The sequence below is a fragment of the Chamaea fasciata genome, unplaced genomic scaffold (genome assembly GCF_029207755.1).
Source record: "Chamaea fasciata isolate MVZ Bird 193981 ecotype frontalis unplaced genomic scaffold, bChaFas1.0.hap1 SCAF_4, whole genome shotgun sequence".
NCBI classification, from domain to species: domain Eukaryota; kingdom Metazoa; phylum Chordata; class Aves; order Passeriformes; family Sylviidae; genus Chamaea; species Chamaea fasciata.
The window spans coordinates 36,423,437-36,444,501 of NW_027094089.1; the positions used below are offsets into that span (position 1 = coordinate 36,423,437).

Sequence of the window (21,065 nt, forward strand, 5' to 3'; positions counted from 1 at the left end):
AGGTGTAAGATATGAAAAGATAAATACTTTTGGCAGTTTTAAAACAGATTTTAGGATCCGTTCTGAATCCTGACAGTAGCACCAAATGAGTGCATGAATTGTAAACTTGGGCTCCAAAGGTTGGACTCTGCTTCTGTGGCTCCCTGTTTCAAAATGCAAAAGTTCTAAGGACACTTTCAAGTTCCTTCGATATATTTTTTTTGGAAAGTAACAAAAGCTGTGATTTTTATGAGGAAGCTGAGAAAAGCAGATGCGTAAAAAGTACTTAATTTCTTTAACAGAAAGGATGAGCAGAAATGGGCTTAATTGGAGGACACAAGATTCATAAAAGATTCAGAAGATTCAAGGAAAGTATTTTTCATGCTAAGGACAATGAAACATACAGGAAGCAGTGGAGCCTGCATCATATGAAGGCTTTAGAGGACTTTGCACAAACCTCTGTGTGGGAATGACAGAAATGAACTGATGGCAGTGAAGAGAAGAGAGGATATGCCTCCCTTAGACATCATGGTCTTATAATGCCTATTGACAATTACTGTTCAGAAGCACCAAGAAAAATCATCCACAAAATAATCAGAAATCAGGCTTTTAAATTAGATTTATTTTCTTATCATTACATACTGAGTCAGATTCATACACTTTGAGAACCTGATTTGTGGGCTCTGGGAACACGTCTAAGACATGGAGAGGAACAGTGCAAACTGCATTGACTGTCATGTGAGCAGCAGAAAGGCAGGACACTATTAAAAATATGCCTTTCTGTGTCATTTATCCAGGCTCTATCAGATTAAGATAACATAGTTTATCTTCCACAAAGTCTTTGGTGCCCAGACTTTTCAGAAAGCTTTAGCAAGGACATAAAGCCTTTGGATGGGGCATGCAAGATTCAGTGTCAACAACACCCATGACCACTGTTCATTGCACATGGACACTGGAGCACCCATGGATGAATTCAGGTGGTATGATCTCACTTTATCACACCTGATAAAGAAAAATACCAGTCAGCATGTGAAACCTTGAGAAAGGAAAAGCGCTGCACAGATGGGAGGAGACATTAAAAGACAGGCAAAATACAGCAAGTAGATTGGTCTTGTCGAACAATTTGAAAATTTTCAGATTAAAATAATATTTTTCCCACATAAACAGCTGTATCTGTAACCAGGACTCAGCACTTCATCAAGTGGGATTAGAATGGAGAGATGGCTCCTGCTCCACCCCACCTAACATATGATATCTTCAAGGACTGGTAGTCTCCACTGGGAGAGAGACAGCCAGGAAAGGATGGAGAATTTCTTGCTAAGGCAGGCTGAAAGGGGAAGACCCTATGCATGCACAGCAGAAAGACAGCTATACAAAAGATGACACATAATATGAAGGAATTTCCATTTAAAAACTCTGCCTTCCAAAGAACAAAATGGGCAGATGCTGCTACAGACCAGCTCAAACATTCCTACTGAAGCAAATCAAAAAAGAGAAATCAATGGTTTCCATAGGCAGGATAGATGAATAGGATGAAGAAATATACACAGAAGAGGCCAGAAACACGCAGGGATGGAGAAAACAGGTAGGTGTTTGGAATACTGCAGTTTTTGAAGGGACAGCTGCTCAGAGCTATGCCCAGCATGACATGGCTCTGTGAGAATTCATTTCATCCTGAGGAGGTCTGGACTGTGGAACCTGCATCTATGCAGTACCTGTCTGATCTCCTGTCATGATGCAAGAGAAAAAAGTTCCTAAATAAGGGATCCGCATATACTTGCTGAATAAGAAGTCACCTGAACTGAAATGTAGGAGAAAAATGTAGAGTTGAAACCTTTAGTGAACAAACGGGCTTGAAGTTCTATCTACATAGCCTACATAACTTGAAGGCATGGGAGGGAAGAGATAAAGAGACTGCAAAGTGCATTTATAATAATTTATGCTTATGCTATCTATCCATGGTTTGGGAGGCTTGAGAGTTGAGACTCTGCCTAACCTGAAACAGAGATATTTCTGTGGGAGTGTGACACTTCCAGGGGTATGAGTCATGAGCTTTTAAAAGAACAGTTCTGGCTCTACAGTTCTGTGGATCTCGGAGAGGTATATCTCAGGTTATTGTAACAAACCTGATGTAAAAAAGGCAAGATGACAGACCTGTCTGAAAAATGACAGAAAAAGACACAAACAAATACTTCAAACTTTCTGTTTGTGTGCTAGAAGAAATGAAATTTTGAGAACTAACTACGAGTTTGGGTTACACTTAAGTGATGCACGGTATGGGGGAGTAAGTAGAAATCAAAGGCAGGAAAGAAAGAAAGCCGATATGCTTGCTTTTGTTAGTTCTGTAGAAATACTTTTGTTCATATCCTCTTTATTGCTTCAGCTATCATCATTTGAGAAAATATTCTAAGAAAATAACTAATACTGACTGATAAAAAAACCCGAAATTCTTTGGAGTCAGTTCAATGGTTTTATGCTGAATTACCCTGAATTCAAAAGTTTTTCACGAAAGTGTGATTGCTATTCTCTCTTCAGAAAGAAAATGCAGCCACTGATGTAACTGAGACTGTGCTCTTCATAAGTCTGTGCTACTGGGTAAGGGTACAACTGCTGCTGATGTAAGATGTATGAAAAGATATACAATTGAAAATCTGGAGCATTATTTACAACACATGTGGTAAAAGTAGTTTTTTAAATTCAGCATAAAGAACAGATACAAGCACAAGCAGTGAAAGTTTGGATCAATCATAATTCATTCCCCTACCTGCCAAGAGTTTCTGTTCATTATCAACCAGCCAAATACCACCTATTACTTTCTGTCTAACTAAAGGTGACCCCTAAACAGGTTTCTTGCTGCTATGTTTGCATACACTTTCACAAGATAAAGTGCTGCAGTAAAAAAGGCGTATTGTCCTAAATGCACCATATAGATTGAAATACCTCTGTTTGTGTATAAGTGGTGAAAATAAATCAGAATAATATCTAGACAAAGCTACACTTTGATAAATGAAGAATCCTCATGGCTACAGGTTTACAGTATGATTAAGTCTAGAATGCTAGCCAAGAAAAATGCATTTTGCAGGTGGGCCTAAATATTTACACTGTTGCAATTTTTAACTAACATGCCTAATTCCATCAAAGGGCAGCTTCATGACCATAAATACCAAAAAGTACTGTCAGTGTCATCCATCAAAAACCAGGTTTTTAAAGTGGTACAGACAGTTTAAAATGGCTTTACTTACCCCAGACAAGGACAATGTATCTCAGTGGAATGAAATACAGGATGACTGTGAACACAGAGAGGGCAACAATTGCCAGCCAGCTTAGAAATGGGACAGTCCAGTTGAAAGTACTAAAGAAAAATTAACAAAAGTCAGAACTGAGGTCAGCCAACAAAGCCAATGAAAGAGCAAAGGACAAAGGGAGAAGTGTCGTTTTCCATCAGGGAAAACAAACTGAGTCTACTAATGACGGCACGGATGCATTTGTCATTCATCAGGGAGCGCCTGGGCTTGGACCCACTGTCAGTGGAAATGAAAGGAGGGACTGGCTTTGTCCACTTGCCTGGTGAATTTCACCTCTCCCAGCCCAGCAGTGCACACCTGCCAGATGAATCATTGCTCTTCCTTTCAAAAATCTGAATGTCTAACCCCTGTTTCAGCATCAGGCAAAACCCACAGAGCTCCCTACTCCCCAAATGAACTCGTCCTGGGAATCTACATTCCCTTCTCAACACCATGGTAGAGTAGGATACAATAGTTGAAAGAGTACTGCTAAGGCTTCCTTGTTTTATCTCTTCGCTATTCCACTGTAAGGACCGCACAAGCAGTTAAAGGCTGAACAGGGACATTCCCCTCTGTCTGAAGTATAGGTGCACTCCTCAGCCAGATGCCTTCTAGCTTTGGGGGAAAAGGAAAAGGCAAGTGTATGACTGTGCAAAGGTGGAAACTCATCCATGTGCTTAAGAAGGAGAGGGCTAAGGAAAAATAAAAGGAGGGGATAGAGCAGTTAGTCATGAAGACAAGGATAACACAACAGCAGTGGCTGACAGAAGAATAAAAACCCTCTGGATGTCAAAAGAAAAACAAAAAAGATAATACAACACCCTGAAATGTGTAAAGATTATTTATCTATGAATAAAGGAAGAGAATTTCTGGGATCCCATCAAAGTTTCAGGATATTACCTTTTCAAAAAAAGTCACAGATAAAAACATCCTCACTAATGGTCCCAGACTCTATTCTGATAAAACTCTGCTGGTCACCATATTCTGAAAACTTGAGGTGTGAGGAAGGGAGAGTTAATGGATCTTGAAAAAGGGTGCTGTGGCTTTCCAACCCCTGTGTTCAGTGAAGAGAGAAAGACCAGATGATAATTTTATACACATGTCCCATAGGAACATTGGTTAAGGGGAGCTTGGCTCAGTGGATTTGTTCCATGAGGGCACTGCCATCTCAAAAGTGTTGCATGACATTTATCCAGAAGGAAAATGTGGCTTTAAATCCAAATAGTCTCATGATACACTTTAAAATATTACTACTAGCTACATTCTCAGTCAATGTGATTACATTATTTTGGCTTCTCTAGATGCATAATTGCAACCATCTGAATTGCAAGCCATATTTTTCATAATGAGCTCTGGCTTCCTGTGTTTACTGTTTTCTTTTTGCCCTGGCAATTTTGACATGTCTCCACTAATACTATGCTAGTGTCACTTAGTCTAGGATGCCTCCTTTTATCCTCAGGGGACACCTGCTCTTTTCCCCTTTTCTGTACACATTTGGGATGAACAGAAGGTTGAGGGTCTGCTCATGTTCCTGTGACTCGGCTTTGTGCAATGGATCACAGACACACCATGATGTGTGGGAGCATGGCTCCTCACTTAGCAAAGCTCCTTATGGGCTGTGTTAACACAATTCAGCACAGGTTTCCCATTATAGTTTTAGGAGCAAATTACAAAGATTTATAGTCTCACTCAGTTTACAAAATTCTGTAGCTCTCATCTGGTATATAATAGAATAAACCCGACCTCCAAAATGCACAATTAGAACTACTTAATCATCAAGACAACTTCCATGAATAGCCTTTTGATAAACGACTTTTTTCAGAGACTGACTTATTTTTCTAACTGGAGAACTTGTGTGATGCAATATACTTGCACCTGCCTGTCCTGCTGTGAACACAGCCTGCTTGGAATTGCCCCTATGGGAACACTTTCCCAGGCTTTCCTATTAGGGACTTTGTTCTTAAATGCATAAATGGCAATCTCCTCATCATAAAAACAGAACAGGACAACGTTAGAGATGATCCTCAGGACTGCTGCAGACTGACCTTCACCCAAGGCATAGCTTTCCTAAAATTCACATCTGAAAGTGAAATGGATAGTGGTGAGATGCTCTTGGCTTTCAAGGTGCAGATCACCAGGTCAATCCTCTCCATGCTTTGCAGCTGACAGTTGGAGAGTGTCTTTCTGGAACCTGTCTGACCTCAAGTTATAAACCTCGTGCTGCTCTCCACTGACCATGCCAGAAATACACAATAGCATTTCCTGCAGTAAATCTCAGAACCTCTCTTTCTTAATGTCTAAATTTGTTGGCTATTTTTATATATTATATATTAGGTGTTACAAATCACAAATACTCTAAAGGAAAGGTTTTGCTGACCTATAAATAAAACTTCCAGCAAGTGAACATGTGCACATCGTTAAAATACGAAACCACTATTCAGTTCTGCTTATTTCCTTTATCAGATTTGCATTTTTTATTATTGCTTTTAAATAACGACCACACGACCTCTTTCTGTTTTACTTAAGAACTTTACTTCTGGATTTTGTCCTAATTAATATAATTCTAAACTCCGGAATTAATATGACAGAATTTCCACTGACTGAGGGCCCCCATAAAGCAAAGTAAATATAGATGAGTTTGAATTATGGACTCCCCCAGAATAAGTAAGTAAAAGACTAACATTTTGTATCTCTTGATGGAAAAGATATTAGGGTGTTGGAGAACAATCCAGCACCTGTGTCAGCACTTACTTCTTGATCCTTTCACCAAAGGAGGCGATTTCATCTAGGATATTCTGCACAGTGACACACACCTCCTGAATGGCATAAAGTCTATTCATAAATCCTTTCTTTTCACTGTCCTAAATAAAAGAATAGGAGTAGTTGAGTAAAAGAATTTCTGGCTGTAGGAAAAGGATTGTGTTGCCATCAGTTAAGTTTCAAAGGGTCCTGTGTTACAGATTCATGTAAAAGGAACTGGTAAAACCTGGCAATAAGAAAATGATTTCTTGTCCTGTAAACAGTGCTTATTGCAATACATTTGATTTGGTATATATACCAAGCTCCATGCAACTTTGTCTGTCACTGCATTAGTTTCTAAACACATATTTGAATAAGCCAGGTCTCTATGTTTTAAAAATGCTGAAGGTACCAACCTTGTATGTTGTGTGGTCTTTCAAGTGACTAGAGTCATAAAGTGGAATTAAAGACAGTTTGTTGATATGCTGGTTCTTGAGCTGATGTAGGCATAGGAAAATAAAAATTTCTGGTGGAAGGCTCTGAGCAAGAAACCAGAAAAACTCAGCTCCTATAGAGAGAGAGCGCTGTTCTTTTCCCCCCAAATATTTATCTCTAAATCCAGACATGTTTGCAGCATCAAATCCACTAATAATGCTAGTTAAATGGGATTAAAATGAAATATAACCATGGGGGACGAGGGGGGAGGGGGAAGTTTTTCTTCATTTTTTACAGATTACAGATGAGCCAGAAGGTTATGTTCAACATTTCCAATGGCTTGTTGCCATATTACCCTATATTGTTTGAATGTGATTATTGTTTTCTGAAAATAAGAAATGGAAAGAAAATTTTGTACTCCTAGGAAAATATTTCATTAAAGAAACTTTTTTGTCATCGCAAACCATGATACAACAATCTCTGTCACTGACTCCAAAGTTTAGCATCTAAGAAATATATGTTGCATTTGATCTTTCTTTTCTTCCCCTGATGCATAACTATCAGACAGTATATTTGTTCACTCATCGTGTTGACATTTTTGCTATCTTAATAAATTGGATTGGAAGAAAACATGATTTATCATTTAATCATTTCAACATCACTGGTTTTGCAACGATGTTGTCAAGATTACCTGTGAAGATGTTTGAAAGTATTTAGTTAGAAAACACAGATTATCTAAAAAGCAACCACGAGAGAAGCAGACAGACAGAGATTAGAAAACTACTTTCAGTGATTAAGTGTAATTTATAAACCAAGCACTCTAGACAAAGCAAAACCATCAGTTTCTCAGGTAATGTGAAAGACCTTAAATCCTCACGTAAGATTAATAATTATTATACCATAAAGAAATACTTTTTTTTTCTGAGAATGACCACAATGGATCAGAATCAGTGTTATCAACTGCATCCAGTGTTGCATAGCAACACAGGGTCATTTATATAAGGTTTTTCCTTAATATTTACTGCATTCTTGAAGTCTTTGCAATGACACCATTATTCTCCTCAGGTATACAGTTTCTGAAGTTGCGCATTATATATCCAGCATGTTTAATTTGTCATCAGGAAATAGGCATCTGCTCAATTCCCTCATGTAAAACACATACTTCCACTATAATGTTTTCTTGTATAGCAGAAGTGAACAATAAGCCATACCAGTATTTTTCTGCTTTCTGAATATGTATATCCCTTGCCTCTTCAATTTTGTTTAAGAGATTCTGCTCTCTATGTAAATTTATTTTGATTTATAATTAACTTGTGTGAGAAAAGAATTATGTCACTCTAACAAAACCAGTACCCTTTGTCTGCATATCCAGAACTCAAGTGGGGATACATTCAAAAGTCCTGAGGCTGTCTTAATTTATAAGTATTTTACATGATAAATTTGTACCTTTATTCATGTCAAGATTTAAGAATGGCACTCTCCAATTTAGTGCTCCCACTGAAACTTTCCAAATCCTGCTGCTGCATGCTCACTCCTTCTCCCTCCCCACTCCCATGGTGGGCTGGAGAGGAGAACTGGAGACACAAAAAATTGTGGTTGAGATAAAAACAATTTACTGGGAACTGCAATGAGATAAGGAAATGAACAACAGTGACAATATTAAAAACAAAAGTGTACACAAGAGAGAGAGTGATTTACATGTGAAATGCTCTCTGCAGAGCCCAACCAGATTGCAGCCACATCACCCTGACCGCTCCCTCTGGCTTGGAGCCAGAGCCACACTTACTCAACCAAAAGGAACCCCTCTTCCTGGAAGAGAATCCCTTTCCCCTGCCTCCAACAACGATGTGAGACGGTAGAAAATAAATTCTGTGTTACAGACATGTATGTCCCCTCCTGGCCACTGCAAAAATTTATCCTGTCCTAGCCAGAACCAGACAATCCAAAAATATATCAGTTTTGAATCATTTCCCACAAAAACCATAAAGACAGAAAGAGACAGAGAAAGGATCACTATTTCCAACCCACTGCACCTTCTGAGCTTAAAGGAAATTTTTTGACATACTCTGAGGCAGGATTAGACAAAACAGCACAGGAAAGGGGAGGTGGTCAGAAGGATCATGGTTCATCTTTACTTAAACTATACCCACATGTCCTACAACTATTAACTGGTTTTTATTTCCTGTTTCAAATATTTGTGTAAAAAATAAGCTGGGCTACAGAAAAACAGCACTTATTTTCTTCCAGCAAGATGCCGTGTTATCAAATACAACATATGAGCTACCGAAACTAAACCAAGGTTCTTAATAATTAATTTTTCAAACACTACTGGCATTTGCTTTCCAGAGAAATATGGTGTGAAAGACTGGAGGAGATTGCTAGCTTGAAACATTTCAGTTGCACCTGTGGCGTAAGGGGTAAGCCAAACCTTGCCCTGTTGAGGTGGTGTATTGCTCCATCCACCCCATCCTCTTGAGCCTGTATCCCAGCCCTGCAGTGGAGACAATTTTCCAAACCTGCCCCTGGAGCCCCTAACCCAGCCGCAGAGTGGCTACCAGATGTCCCACCTGGGGGAAGGGCCCAGGAAAGCCAAAGGGTACTCATGCCAGAGCATGAGGTAGGCATATCTTGATCACTGGAGCCAGCAGTGGTAGTTATATTTGCTCTTTTCTGTATCTCTTCTGTCTTTCTCTTTGTTCTTTTTCTTCCAATTCCTTCTTCTTGAAGCCTAAGTAACTTAAAATCAGATGGGTTGGAGTTTGTCAGGTTGAATGGACTTGGAGCTTGCTAAATTAATGCTTTGTGAAGTGCTTTATGTAGATTCAGTGTTGCTTTAAACCTTTGCCAAAGTTCTCTGATTTTCTGAAGTTGCCAGTAAAGTTTTTGTTGTTTTGACTCTTGAGAAATATCTTGTGAGTATTCTTCCTTTGTGTCTAACTCCGGGTAAAAGAAAAAACCAACCCATAAGCTCCTTTAATGGACTCAACAAGAGAGTTCTGGGGCCCTGAAGATGGGCCATGACTGGAATCAATTTCATCATTTGCATAACTACAACTGCCAATTTTCTGGACCTAATTGTCATTTAAATAGTAGATAAAAATTATAATACAAAGCTAACAAAGCTTAATACAGAGCTTTATTACTATTTCAATTGTGTGATTTGTTTGCAGTAGACTTAAGGTATCTGAAAACCAGGAGATTTGCTAGGGCATGGTTGTGAGCACAAACTGTGAAAGCAGAAATAAAATTGATGTTGATGGTCTGACCAGAATTTTAAAAAGGGTATGAACCCAAAATAAAGACTGAGATGAAGTCCTCCTCCTCTTCCACAGGAAATTGTAGACTGAAGATTGATATGCTGTTTGGCGAATAGTAATACTTAACATTTACATACTCATTTTCAGCCAGAACTATATTTTCCTTTTGATGAAACCAAAGCAAAACAAAGTAAATGACTAGCTCTAGACTATGTCGAGCAAATTTACACCAATTCCTAAATAAAGTCCATGTTGCATGAGTCTTTTTATTCAACGTAATGTTCTTCCAACCCTCTGACAAAATAGGGTTATTTTGGAAAGGATTTTATCTGTACCCCAAACCTCTATCCTCCCCACGTGAAAGTGCATTTAAAAAACAAACATTTCAAATGACCGGGAAAGTGGGAGAGCTGGAAAAGAAAGGGAAAAAAAGAAGAGTTTCAAGTACAGAGAATAATACTCTGAATATTTTATGGTGGATAACTGTCCTACTAGTAACTTCTAATTTGGAGAGAAAGGCACAGATCATAAGAGGAGAGTTTTGAGAATAGAAGCAAATGCTGAAATTTTTGAAGTTGGTGCCTGGGAAAAAGACTCCAGATGGATCTTCCCAAAACAAGCCTCATTGCCCCAGCTGGTATGATAGACCACCCCTGCACACACCAGAGCAACCAAGGCAAAGCCAGACTAACTTGCAATAGACACAGAGAGTGGATACAGTATCAGCACTGGTACACCATCATGGTCCTGCCACTTGCCCACCAGATGACACATGAACTCTTGTTTGCCTGGGTCATGGCTTACCTGCTGTAAGGCCCCAAACAAAGGACTTTACAGTGGTTCCTCTACTCTGGGTTAGATGCATGGGAGAAATGCAAACCAGATATTCACAAGAGTTCGAAAAAAAGACAAAAGTTCACTGGCAAACTGTAGAAAAAGCAGAGAATTTGGGCAAAAAATTTAGTACAACATTGTCTTGGTTTAGATAGACAGGCATCTGCCAGGGAGGGTTGGACTCTCCTTTAAAATGTAAGCCCCTCCCCCCCTTTTCCAAATTATCATAAATTTGCAATTAAAAGGCTGTCAAGCAAAGTTTCTGGGAACAGGTATAGCAGTTCTTTACTAGGGATATAAAAATACAGATGTTGTAGTACAGAAGAATAAGCAGACAAATAAACAAATAAGAAATCCTAGAAAAACCCTGACAGAGTCAGAAATACAACCTGACACCCTGTTGGTCAGGGTGTTGGAAGCAGTCCAAAACAAGCCCTCCTGGAGTGGCAGATGTGGTTCTGTTGGAGTAGAGATGGTCCTGTTGAAGAAAAAGGGTCCAGTAATGGTGAGATGGCTCCGGTCTTCCTCCAGGGATCCGGTGGGAAAACTGCATACCAAGGGGGACTGTGGCTTCTTTTTATCTAGGTTAGGATGGTTTGGCTGCTCCTCCCTGTGTGGCGCAGCTTACAATAGTGCAGTGTAATGCGTCATGTCATTGATGAGCTCTTAATGGTCCATTAGCAGAAGACATTCCCATGGAAGTAGTGAAATAATGAAGAGAGATAAGTAGCACTCCACCATCTGATAAGTGACACTGACCCATTTGGGCAAAGATAAGCAATTCTGCTCCACCCAGATGGAACAGAATAATATGCTCTTTACAAAACTCATGACAAACATCCAACCAATATAAAACACTTGGGCATTAACTTGGCCCATCCAACTTAGCAAGCTTAAAACCTGTTCAATGTTAAGTTACTTAAAATGTTCCAACAAGAGGGAATTGGAAGAAAAAAGCGAGAAAGACAGAAAAGATATAGAAAAGGACACATGTAGCTCTCAGCTATTGGGTTCCAGTGATGCTCAGATAGAAATGCCAAGATAGAAACTCCAAGAGCAGGTGGGGTGAAGACATATGCCAGCCTCCTGCTTAGCCTTAAATACCTCTTGGCTTTTGTGGGCCCTCCTCCCAGGTGGGTCATTTGGAGAGCCATCTGGCCACCCAGGAGTTGGCTTAAGGTAGAGTGGAGCCCTGTCTCGAGTGTGCCATCGTTGGCAGCTCTGCCAGGCCGCGATACTAGCTCTAAGAATGAAGGGTGTGGAGCAGTTCACTGGCCTACCAGGGCAAGGCCTGATCCCATCCCCTACACACAGGCATCCAAAAACACCTCAACCATCAAGCCTTCTAGGCTCTGTCACCTGTGGCAGTAAAAGTACAGCCCTGCTGCTATCAGTACAGAACCCCTCTAATTGTCCTTGACTTTTAATAACAAGCCAAAAAAATCTCTATTGCTTAAACAGAAGTTTCTTTGAGAAAACTCTTCAGATTACTTCAACTAATAATTGGTGTCCAAAGTAGAGTCCATAAATAGGTACCCACATCATCCCTCAGCAGGAGACTCAGCTATACACAGGGCTCTAACACTGGCAGACTTCCCCCGTGGACTGATGAAACAGACCCAGAAGTAGTGAGTAGTGAATGCATTAGTCCTTTACTGACAGGAGTCATTAGTACTGCCCAGAAAAACATAAAGACACAGACTGTGAAATACAGGTGTATGGTCTGGCCACTGCTCAAAACCCCAACTCAGTAAGTACCTTCCAAACCCTAACCACTGTTTTCTGTGAAACGCACAAAGAAGAAGATAGTAAGCCAACACTGTTTCAGCTCTGGAGGCATTTGATCTCCCTAAAGTCTACTGAATCTCTATCAAAAGGTGTCAGATCTGGTGACGGATGCCCAGTTAAGTTTTTATTTTGTCAAACATGGGAGATAAGAAATCCTGCCCACTTTCGGTGAGCAACAGAAAGCATTCTGGGAAAGGTTTGACAAACAGTGAGGTGAAAAACAGGTTCTGTAACCAGAGAATGGGTTGCATGGCTGGTGTGTGGTTGCCTCGTGCGTGAGCCAGTGATTGTTTGGGGAGATGCATGGACACCACATGATGTCCATGTCAGAGAGCTGGATGAGTAAAGGGACGTGTGAAAAGTGACACTGCAGGAGCAGGCAACCAATGCTGGTTTGGACAAGTTTAGAGCACAGAATGGCTTGGTTTGCTGCAATAAACGATCTTCCGAGCAAGCAAGGAGGAGGGCTGTATGTCTTTGTTCCTCATTGCTACAACCAAATTCTCAGGTAAATGGAAGGAGGACAGACAACCATGATGGTATTGTTATTTTAAAGCTGGCTGTGGAACCAGATCTTGAGGTAAAGCTAAATGGTCTATGGGATCTGGAGAGGTCATGATGTGACCATTTCACCTCAGACATCAAATCTCTGGGTTATGTAGATAACCAGAACTGAGATTTTAAACTTTTGGCTTCAACTTCACCCATATTACTGGGCACCAAACGTTCAGTAACCACATTTTTCAGATACTATCAGTTGTTTACAAATGCTCATATGTCATCTTTAAAATCTATGTGCTAGCATGTGTCCATGATGATGAGGTCTGAAAGTAATTGGTCATGCCTAATTGGAAATCAGGCTGAGGATTTTAAAATATGGAGAAAACCACTTAACGAATACCACATAATAATGAAGAGTAGGGTTTTACAGAGAGAAATTATATTTGTGATCATGATTATTAAAAAAGAAGCAATAAACTGTTATTGCCTAGTAAGATTCCATATTTAAAACAAGAGGCAGTAGGCACAACAGAAATTATATAAACATGTGGAGTAAAATACTGAAGACTTGATAAAGAACTGTTAAAGACACTTGTTTCACCACTGCCCAGCCACTGATAAGATCTGCAGCTGAAGACCTGGTGTGATAAGGGGCCATGAGCACCCATTGGTAATGGGCTGTGAATGCCCATGATACTGGCAGTGAATGTGCCCTGCTGTTAAAGGTGAGTGAACTCTAGGGCCAGATAACTGGGTATGTCACCTATCATGACAATATCATGGGAAGATCCCATGAATATCGTGTCCATGGTCACAAGCTGGACTGGAACCACACGGCTGCTGCCATAAAGCACCACTTAGCCTCTATAAAAGTGAATGCACAGCGACTTTGTCAGAGCACTCCTCACCAATAGACAAAGAAAGAAGGATCTTCGCAGGATGCCACAGATTCTTGGCGGTGATTGCCCTTCTTGCTTTCTGTAATTCTTTACTTTTTCCTACTTTTCTGGGTTTTTTCTTGCTCTTTCTTTGATAGTGAATAAATGTGTGTTATCATTTTGGTTATCAACATTTGACCTCTGTGTCTTAATCTCACTCTGGATATATGGGAATCCTGCCCATCCCTGTGTTCGCGTCTTAGGACACGTTTCCAGACTGGGATAGACTCACTGGTTATGAAGACACCCCACCTGTGAGAATGAACAACCTGCAGTGGGGTTGGACTAGGTATCTCCAGAGGTCCCTTCCCATCCTAAGAATTCTGTGATCCTGTGTGAATATTACAACAAACTGTTCTTCCTCAAACATTACACTGAGAATTGATAAAAATAATTTTGAACCTTCTGTGACATTTTGGCAGTACCACCTATGTAAATGAATTAGATTTTCTCATGGACTGCAGCAGTGCTAGAAGATAAATATAAAACTGGGGAGAAAAATGCCAAGAGCTACAGTAATAATTCCAAAGAAAAAGAAGATACTGCAAGCTTTCCAGAGTAAAAAAATAACACTGTAATGGCAATTATGTAAATTATGTTAAAATTGAGATTTTTACTAGTGCTCTTTATTTTCTCTTTCTCCGTATCACATTCCATAGTGTTGCCCGGTGCTTTTTTTTTAAATATTTTCCTTCCTGATCTCTCCTTCACAGTACATTTGAATACTGTAAGGACAGCACTCCAGATAAAAGGCAGAAACATGGAGGCAATAGAGCCAGTTTATAGAGCAAGGTGCCATTCCACCAAAGGGCCATCTAGTGGGGAAAACCAAAAACTTACATTTTCCTTGCATGATACGTTTTTGACTAATGCTAAACCTTTAGGAGGTGTTAATTTCATATATGCTGTAAGCAAATATATAACTTGAAAAAGGTGAAAGCTTATTTGTTCATGGTGATAGATTCAGGAGCAATAAGTCAACAATGCCAAATTTTGCTAAGCCTTTCTTGGCCTTATTTTGGAAGGAAACTCATAGAACTAAGGTGCTGTAGGGTTAAGCACTGGGATTATTAGAATACACACAACAAATGTGTTTTAGGTTAATGTTTAAAATACTTGAAATTCTTTTTTCAAATGTCTTTTTCCTCACCCCTTTGACTATGCTTAAAGAAGAGAAGAGAGAATATCTTACTTTACCTGAGTCAGAACAACAGCTTGACAGTGATCTCATTAATACCCCTTTTGTACCCAGCCACCTCAATGTAATCTAAAAGAGGCTAACACAAAAATCTTGGTATATTGTGCATCAGCTGTCTGCAAAAGTAAAATTTAGTCAGAATACAGTCCTGGTATTCTACTAAAGAACAAACTTTGGCCATGATTTTACAGTTGAATTTGTAAATTTCAGTGGTTCTAATGTGTTTACCCTATGCTGAATGCAAAACTGCAATTAATAAGGTACTCATTAATGCAGCTCTTCGAGTGCTGTTACACAAGTGTGAGGGATGAAAGACACAAAAGTTAAATCTCAAGGGTCTAATAATCCTCAAAATGTAATGAAAGAGCCTGCTAGTTTTATTGGAAAGATTTATTTTAAATAAGAAGAACCTTGATATGCAACAGCCTGGAAGAATGGTGGAATGAAAACAAGACATAACAGCTAGTATAAAAATTCTGCATGTGGGTAGGGATGAAAGAAACAGACAGAGAAACTAGAAAGGGAACCCTGAAAGATAGAGTTTAGTGAAACAACTGAGGTTGTTGAGGTAATCTATAATCATTGCTTACCTAAATCACACACACACATTTTTGTTGTCCACTCATTATCAATAAGATAATCAAAAATAATAATCAAAATAATACAATACTCTTGTTTTGAAAGTTAAAACTAGCCTGAAAATTTATCTTTCAGTAAGTGCCTATACACACGTGGGACTTGATACGCAGCAGTACTGCTGAAGCTAGTAATCTAAAATTTTAGTTACAGTTCTGAAATACTTTTACTTGGATGTAGCAGAAGTAAAAGTTAATTTGATATTTCAGTGTATGTAGAATGTAATTTTCATTTTCTCCTTGCAAATATTACAGTGCCAAAAAAGCTTTTGCACAAAGGACAAAATTGACTATTCAAGATTACCTCCACACTGGGCTAGGACACTTTGCATCAAACTCCGCATTTAGATTTAGATTTACTGTCTCTGAAGTTTTCCAGTCCTGTGTTGACAAGATATTGTGATCTTAGAACTCTTAATATGTCATGCACCTAAACAAACAGCTCTGTTTTTTCTCTCTTAGACTCCCACTATTAACAACATCTTTAGATCAAACACAGAAAAAAGTAATTTTGTATTTCAAAATTCATCTGATCACGTCTTGGACTGCTAATGTTTTTGGTTCACAGAAATCACAAGAGGTTCCTTCCCCTGAAATGTCTTCACCCAAACTAGCACAGATAGCTTTGATATGAAATTGCCTGGGCCTCTGCTGAGCAGAGGACTACAGAAATGTCTTTACTGTTGGTATTTGCTGCCCAAACAGTGCTCCTTTGGAATGACTAATCCAAACGTTTTTAGATTTCAGTGATTTAACTCAATGGCAAGTTGCTATGGGAAAAAATAAATAAAACCATTTTCCTGGGGTTACTATTTGTAAAGAGCAACTGCACAGAGAGATAATCCTTTGTGGCTGCATGTTGCTTCCATATCCTGAGGTCAACAGAGCCCAGATGGCCAACACCATTTGAAGAACATACCCTAGAATCTTAAACACTTGATTGCTGTCAAGTGATCAATCATTAGAAGTATGATCTGGAAAACAAAAACATTAGACCTCAGCTCAGCTAAACCAGCAAAAAAATCTGATTATCTGAAATACCTAATTCTAAACATGAACCTATAGCAATGAAGATGAAAATAGTAGTATGTGAGATCTGGCTGGCATTCTTGGTATGAGTTGAATGTTTAAAGGAAGTAATCTTGAAAGCACTTTGGGATTGAAAAGGATAGTCAAAAGAACCATGTATTTTCAAAATCAAAAAGAACGATTCCATGCTCATGATCAATGTCTCTCTTACTTTCGCTCAGAAGAAATCCTATGATCACTAGAGCAGGAAAGATTACATGATGTTCTAAAGACAGTGGATATATAAATACACATTTCAAAACAGCAGGAACAGTTATCGAAGGAATCTATCAAATTGATAAATTGAAGGAAGAGAGAAAACAAGCCATTCAAACCCACTCCTTTTTTTACATAATTCCCCTGGATAAATGCTCAAACTCTGCTTTTGGAAAGTTACACGGCATAGAAAAATAGTTTGGCATTTGAGGCAAAGCAATGTAAAATGGAAGAAAACAGCATCTAGAAAAAAACTCTGCAAATATTCTGGTGGTACAGTGGGCAAGGATGATGAGAAAACCAAGAATTCTAGTGTGTCTTTTAAGAAAATCTTGGGAACAAGCTGAAAGTGCTCCATTGCCCATTTTCTTTCTATGCTTACTTCACTGAAATCAGAAAAAAGCCCCAAAGCCAAACAAAATTTAAAAACCCCAAATCAAACCAAACCAACAAAAACTCCAAAAAACCCCCAACCCAATCCAACCCAACAAAAAACCCCCCCACAACCCCCAAAACCCCGAAAAAGCCTCCCAAAAATCCCAGACACACATAAAACCATACAAAGAAAAAATACCAACCACAAACCAAACCCCACCCCTTTTAATTTGTTAGGAATTACTGAAATTTTGGAAAAGATCTAAATCTGAGCCATGTAGTGAAGATGGGGTAGTACTGTGAAAATGCAAAAATCACAATGAAAGGTAATTTGTAATGATGTTATTTTAATGTTTGGCCACTACAACAGTCTGTTCTACATTAATTTTAAATATGCTTCAGCATGCTAATTTCTCAGAAGTAAAAATGCACATATTTATGTTGGACCACAGTAAATCACACTGACTGAAAACTGAGAGAGGTTCTCACATTCTGGTGATGTACTGCAGATTACAACATCAGAAGGAAAAAGAGTAGCTCAAAAACATTTATTTGTTCAAATGTCTATTTTTTTCCCCAGAAAAACAAGTATTTGTAGCTTAGGGAAAGGCTTTGGCTGTACACTGCATGTAGGTATCTGTTACTTCACAATAAAAGATGTAGAAAAAGCTGCTAGCTTGTCTTCAGTCACTCAAAGTGAATTTCCTTCTAGAATTCAATAGTAAGACTTGCTGACTTGAACTAATAATGAATGGAGCTGCTTTAGAAGGAAAAAGGAAAGCAAAATGTTGTTAAAATTAAATACAAAATCCATATGATTACTGCAATGTTGGAATGACAGTTGAAAAAATAAATGGCAGGAAATACAAACATTTGCCATTCTTCAGGAATGACTAACTCGGCCACTGAGCACTCATGACACAGGAAGCATACTGGGTCACAGATGATACTATTTATACTAAATCTTACAACTAAAGAAGGAAAAAAACCCCACCCAGCTGAGATATACCTAATATGAGACAAAAAAAAGCATTCAACAGAATTTATCTGCTTTCCTGAAGAAACAAATAAGCAAAATACTTTAACCAGTCACCATGTGACATGTATTTCCCCCATTCACCCTTTTTTCCCATCATCTCCTAACTCGCACAGTGCCTATTTAAAAACTTCAAAGTACCAAGATCAACACATATACAAATGCCAGATGAGGAGGGCTGGGGAAACCTGCAGCTGACAGCAAACAAACATATTGTTGCTGTTTAACAATTCAGAGCGTGTATTAGACATTAAGCAAATGAATGAATGAAACAGACTCTAGAATAGGCAAAAAGGGGCACCCAACAGCACTTAGCCTGAAAAGCTGCAAAAGAGCTGGCATTCAACCCATGATGCATCCCTGCTTAAAGGGGATGCTTTAAACACAGAATTATTTTTGGCAGAGAAAACAGGAAATTGTAAAGAGAATTGAAGACTCTCTCTCCCTTCCTAAATTCCTGATCCTTTTGCATCATTTTCACAACTGTCAGGGATCCATATAGGGTGGCATCAGCTTCAAAGGTTTGCTGGCACCAGCTGTCCACAGATGCAGAAGCACTGTGCCATCTCCTGCTCCTCCAGCTCCACTACTGCTGCTCTGGTGGTGGGTGTTGTATAGCACATCATCCGTAACAAGGTGCACACTGTTTAGGATAGCCTATTTAATTTACATAGGACTTTTCAGCAGAGAGGACAAATTACCCCTCCATACCTAAAAAGCTTGCTTCTTTCAAAATTTTAAGCTCATTGCTTGTTTTTGTGATACTCAGAAAAGCAACAACCACCAGCCACACTCAAAGAATTCAATGACAGCTCTCTTCTTCAACTTTCAGTAGTCTTTTTATTATTTATTGTCTTGTAAATAAAGTTGAAATGCTTTTCAACTTTGGTTGCAAACTCAGTACCCAGTTGCTGTCCAACAACAGCAGGGAATAAAGCTGCCAATGTAAAATATTTTTTTTTCTCCTTTGTGACTGTTTTCTGTAGATTTCATTATTTCTCCTAGATCTGCACTTTGTCATATCTGGGGCACAGCAATACTAAGTAAACAGAAAAAAGTGATGTAAAATTTTTATCAGAAATAAATTTTTAATTTAAATTTAAAATTTTTAACAGAAACAACTGCCTAGGAGGTGACACCATATTCAAACTTTTCCCAGAGAAAACATGGAAGAGAGCAGGTGCCATTTTTCTAGAAAGCTGTGCTAACTCTAGTTTGACAGTTTGGGATTAAACATACAGATGCTTGAGGTGTTTAGACTTTGTGGCACAACAATTATCTGAGAGACTGTAATAAGCAACTCCACTGGATTAAAACAGCTTTTTGAAAAGTGGCAGCTTTGTGTGATACTTAAAAATGGCCATTACTATTTTAGCACAGTTCTTTGCTATCAAGAAGATGGAAGGACGGCTCACGCACACCACGGCGTGGACAGGTGCTTGTGCAGAAACAGAAAGGTCAAGAGAAATGAGCACGATAAGGTCAAACAGTTATACCAACTTCTCCAAATATGTCACAGGCATTCAGAGAATGGTGCGGCAGGAGTTTCCACAGCTGTTTGTTCCAAGTTACTCTCAATGGCTTTTCCTTCCCTGAGTTTGTCCACTTATTTTGGACCTATATAAGCTTCAAGAACCTATATAATACTGTTACTGTTTCAACTATTTCTCCCCAGGTTCCTTCAGAGTTTGTAGGCAAACACCATCCAGTCCTGATAATTTGTTATAATTAATTTTGTGGATTTTTTTTCTGTAACTTCTTTTACCAAAACTTGATTTGAAGCAGACGAACTCTATGGAAACTTCATCAAGGTCTTCCATAACGAATACACATGCAAGAAATTGCAATTACATCTCAAATCCAAGGCCTGTGGGTAGGTTGTTTTTAGTCCTAGTACAATACACTGAAATTTAAAAATTAGTTATTACAAAGATCTTGAAACTTTTGAGAATTTTAAAGCAGTCAAATCAACGATGAAAAGGCAAATGATAATTCACATTGTGCCTTAAATAAATGTTAGGCTGTTGCTAAAAGAAAAAGGATATCAAAATTACAATACAAGGAGTAAGAAGAAAAAGAGCATATTACACATATACACTGAAAGATTAATTGTGAAGATTGAGACAATGTTTAACATATTTATAAATCTAGATCAAAAAGAAGGAAGGTTGAGATGCCCAGTTAGGAGGTGACAGAATTACTCAGAGATGTGATGTGAAACTTGTGAGGAAAATAGTGAAATTAACTGAATTACTAACACTAGTAGTTTACTTAGGGCCATTGGATAAACCTAATAATTTCAGCTAAAGTACTAAATCCAAATTAAAAAATAAAAATGCAGATTCAGAAAAGCAGACATGATATTTGAAATAATGGAAATTATGTGAGGAAAATTAAGACGATGCGCAACAAAAAGTACTAGGACATTTTAATTTACACAGAAGATGAATGAATATAATCAAGATGCTCAAAATAATGAATGGTTTAGAGAGAGCAAATTGAGACTCTTAATTACTCTTATAAGATGTTAGAGAGAAATGTTCCAAGAACTTGAAAGGCAGAAATAAATCTGATAAAAGTAAATTATTTTTTTCCATTCAACGGAAAACTCACCAGTGGACCTTACTGACAAAGCAGCATTAATATGAAGAACTTAATAAAACGAACAGCAGAATTAAATACATACACCACATTTTCCTAGTAGGCAGGACAACTATCCATCATTTCATGCAAAAATATGACATCTTAAAAATACATTTTGTAACTTGAACACAAGTTTGAG

General features: G+C 38.6%; 1 protein-coding gene across 1 annotated transcript in view; it reads right to left on the reverse strand.

Moving 5' to 3' along the window:
- Nucleotides 1–21,065, reverse strand: part of MCTP1 (multiple C2 and transmembrane domain containing 1) — a 252,660-nt gene that overhangs the window by 3,517 nt on the left and 228,078 nt on the right. Inside the window, 2 exon segments of the mRNA XM_066181289.1 lie at nucleotides 3,222–3,331; nucleotides 6,015–6,124. Of these exon segments, the coding sequence (XP_066037386.1) occupies nucleotides 3,222–3,331; nucleotides 6,015–6,124 (220 nt within the window).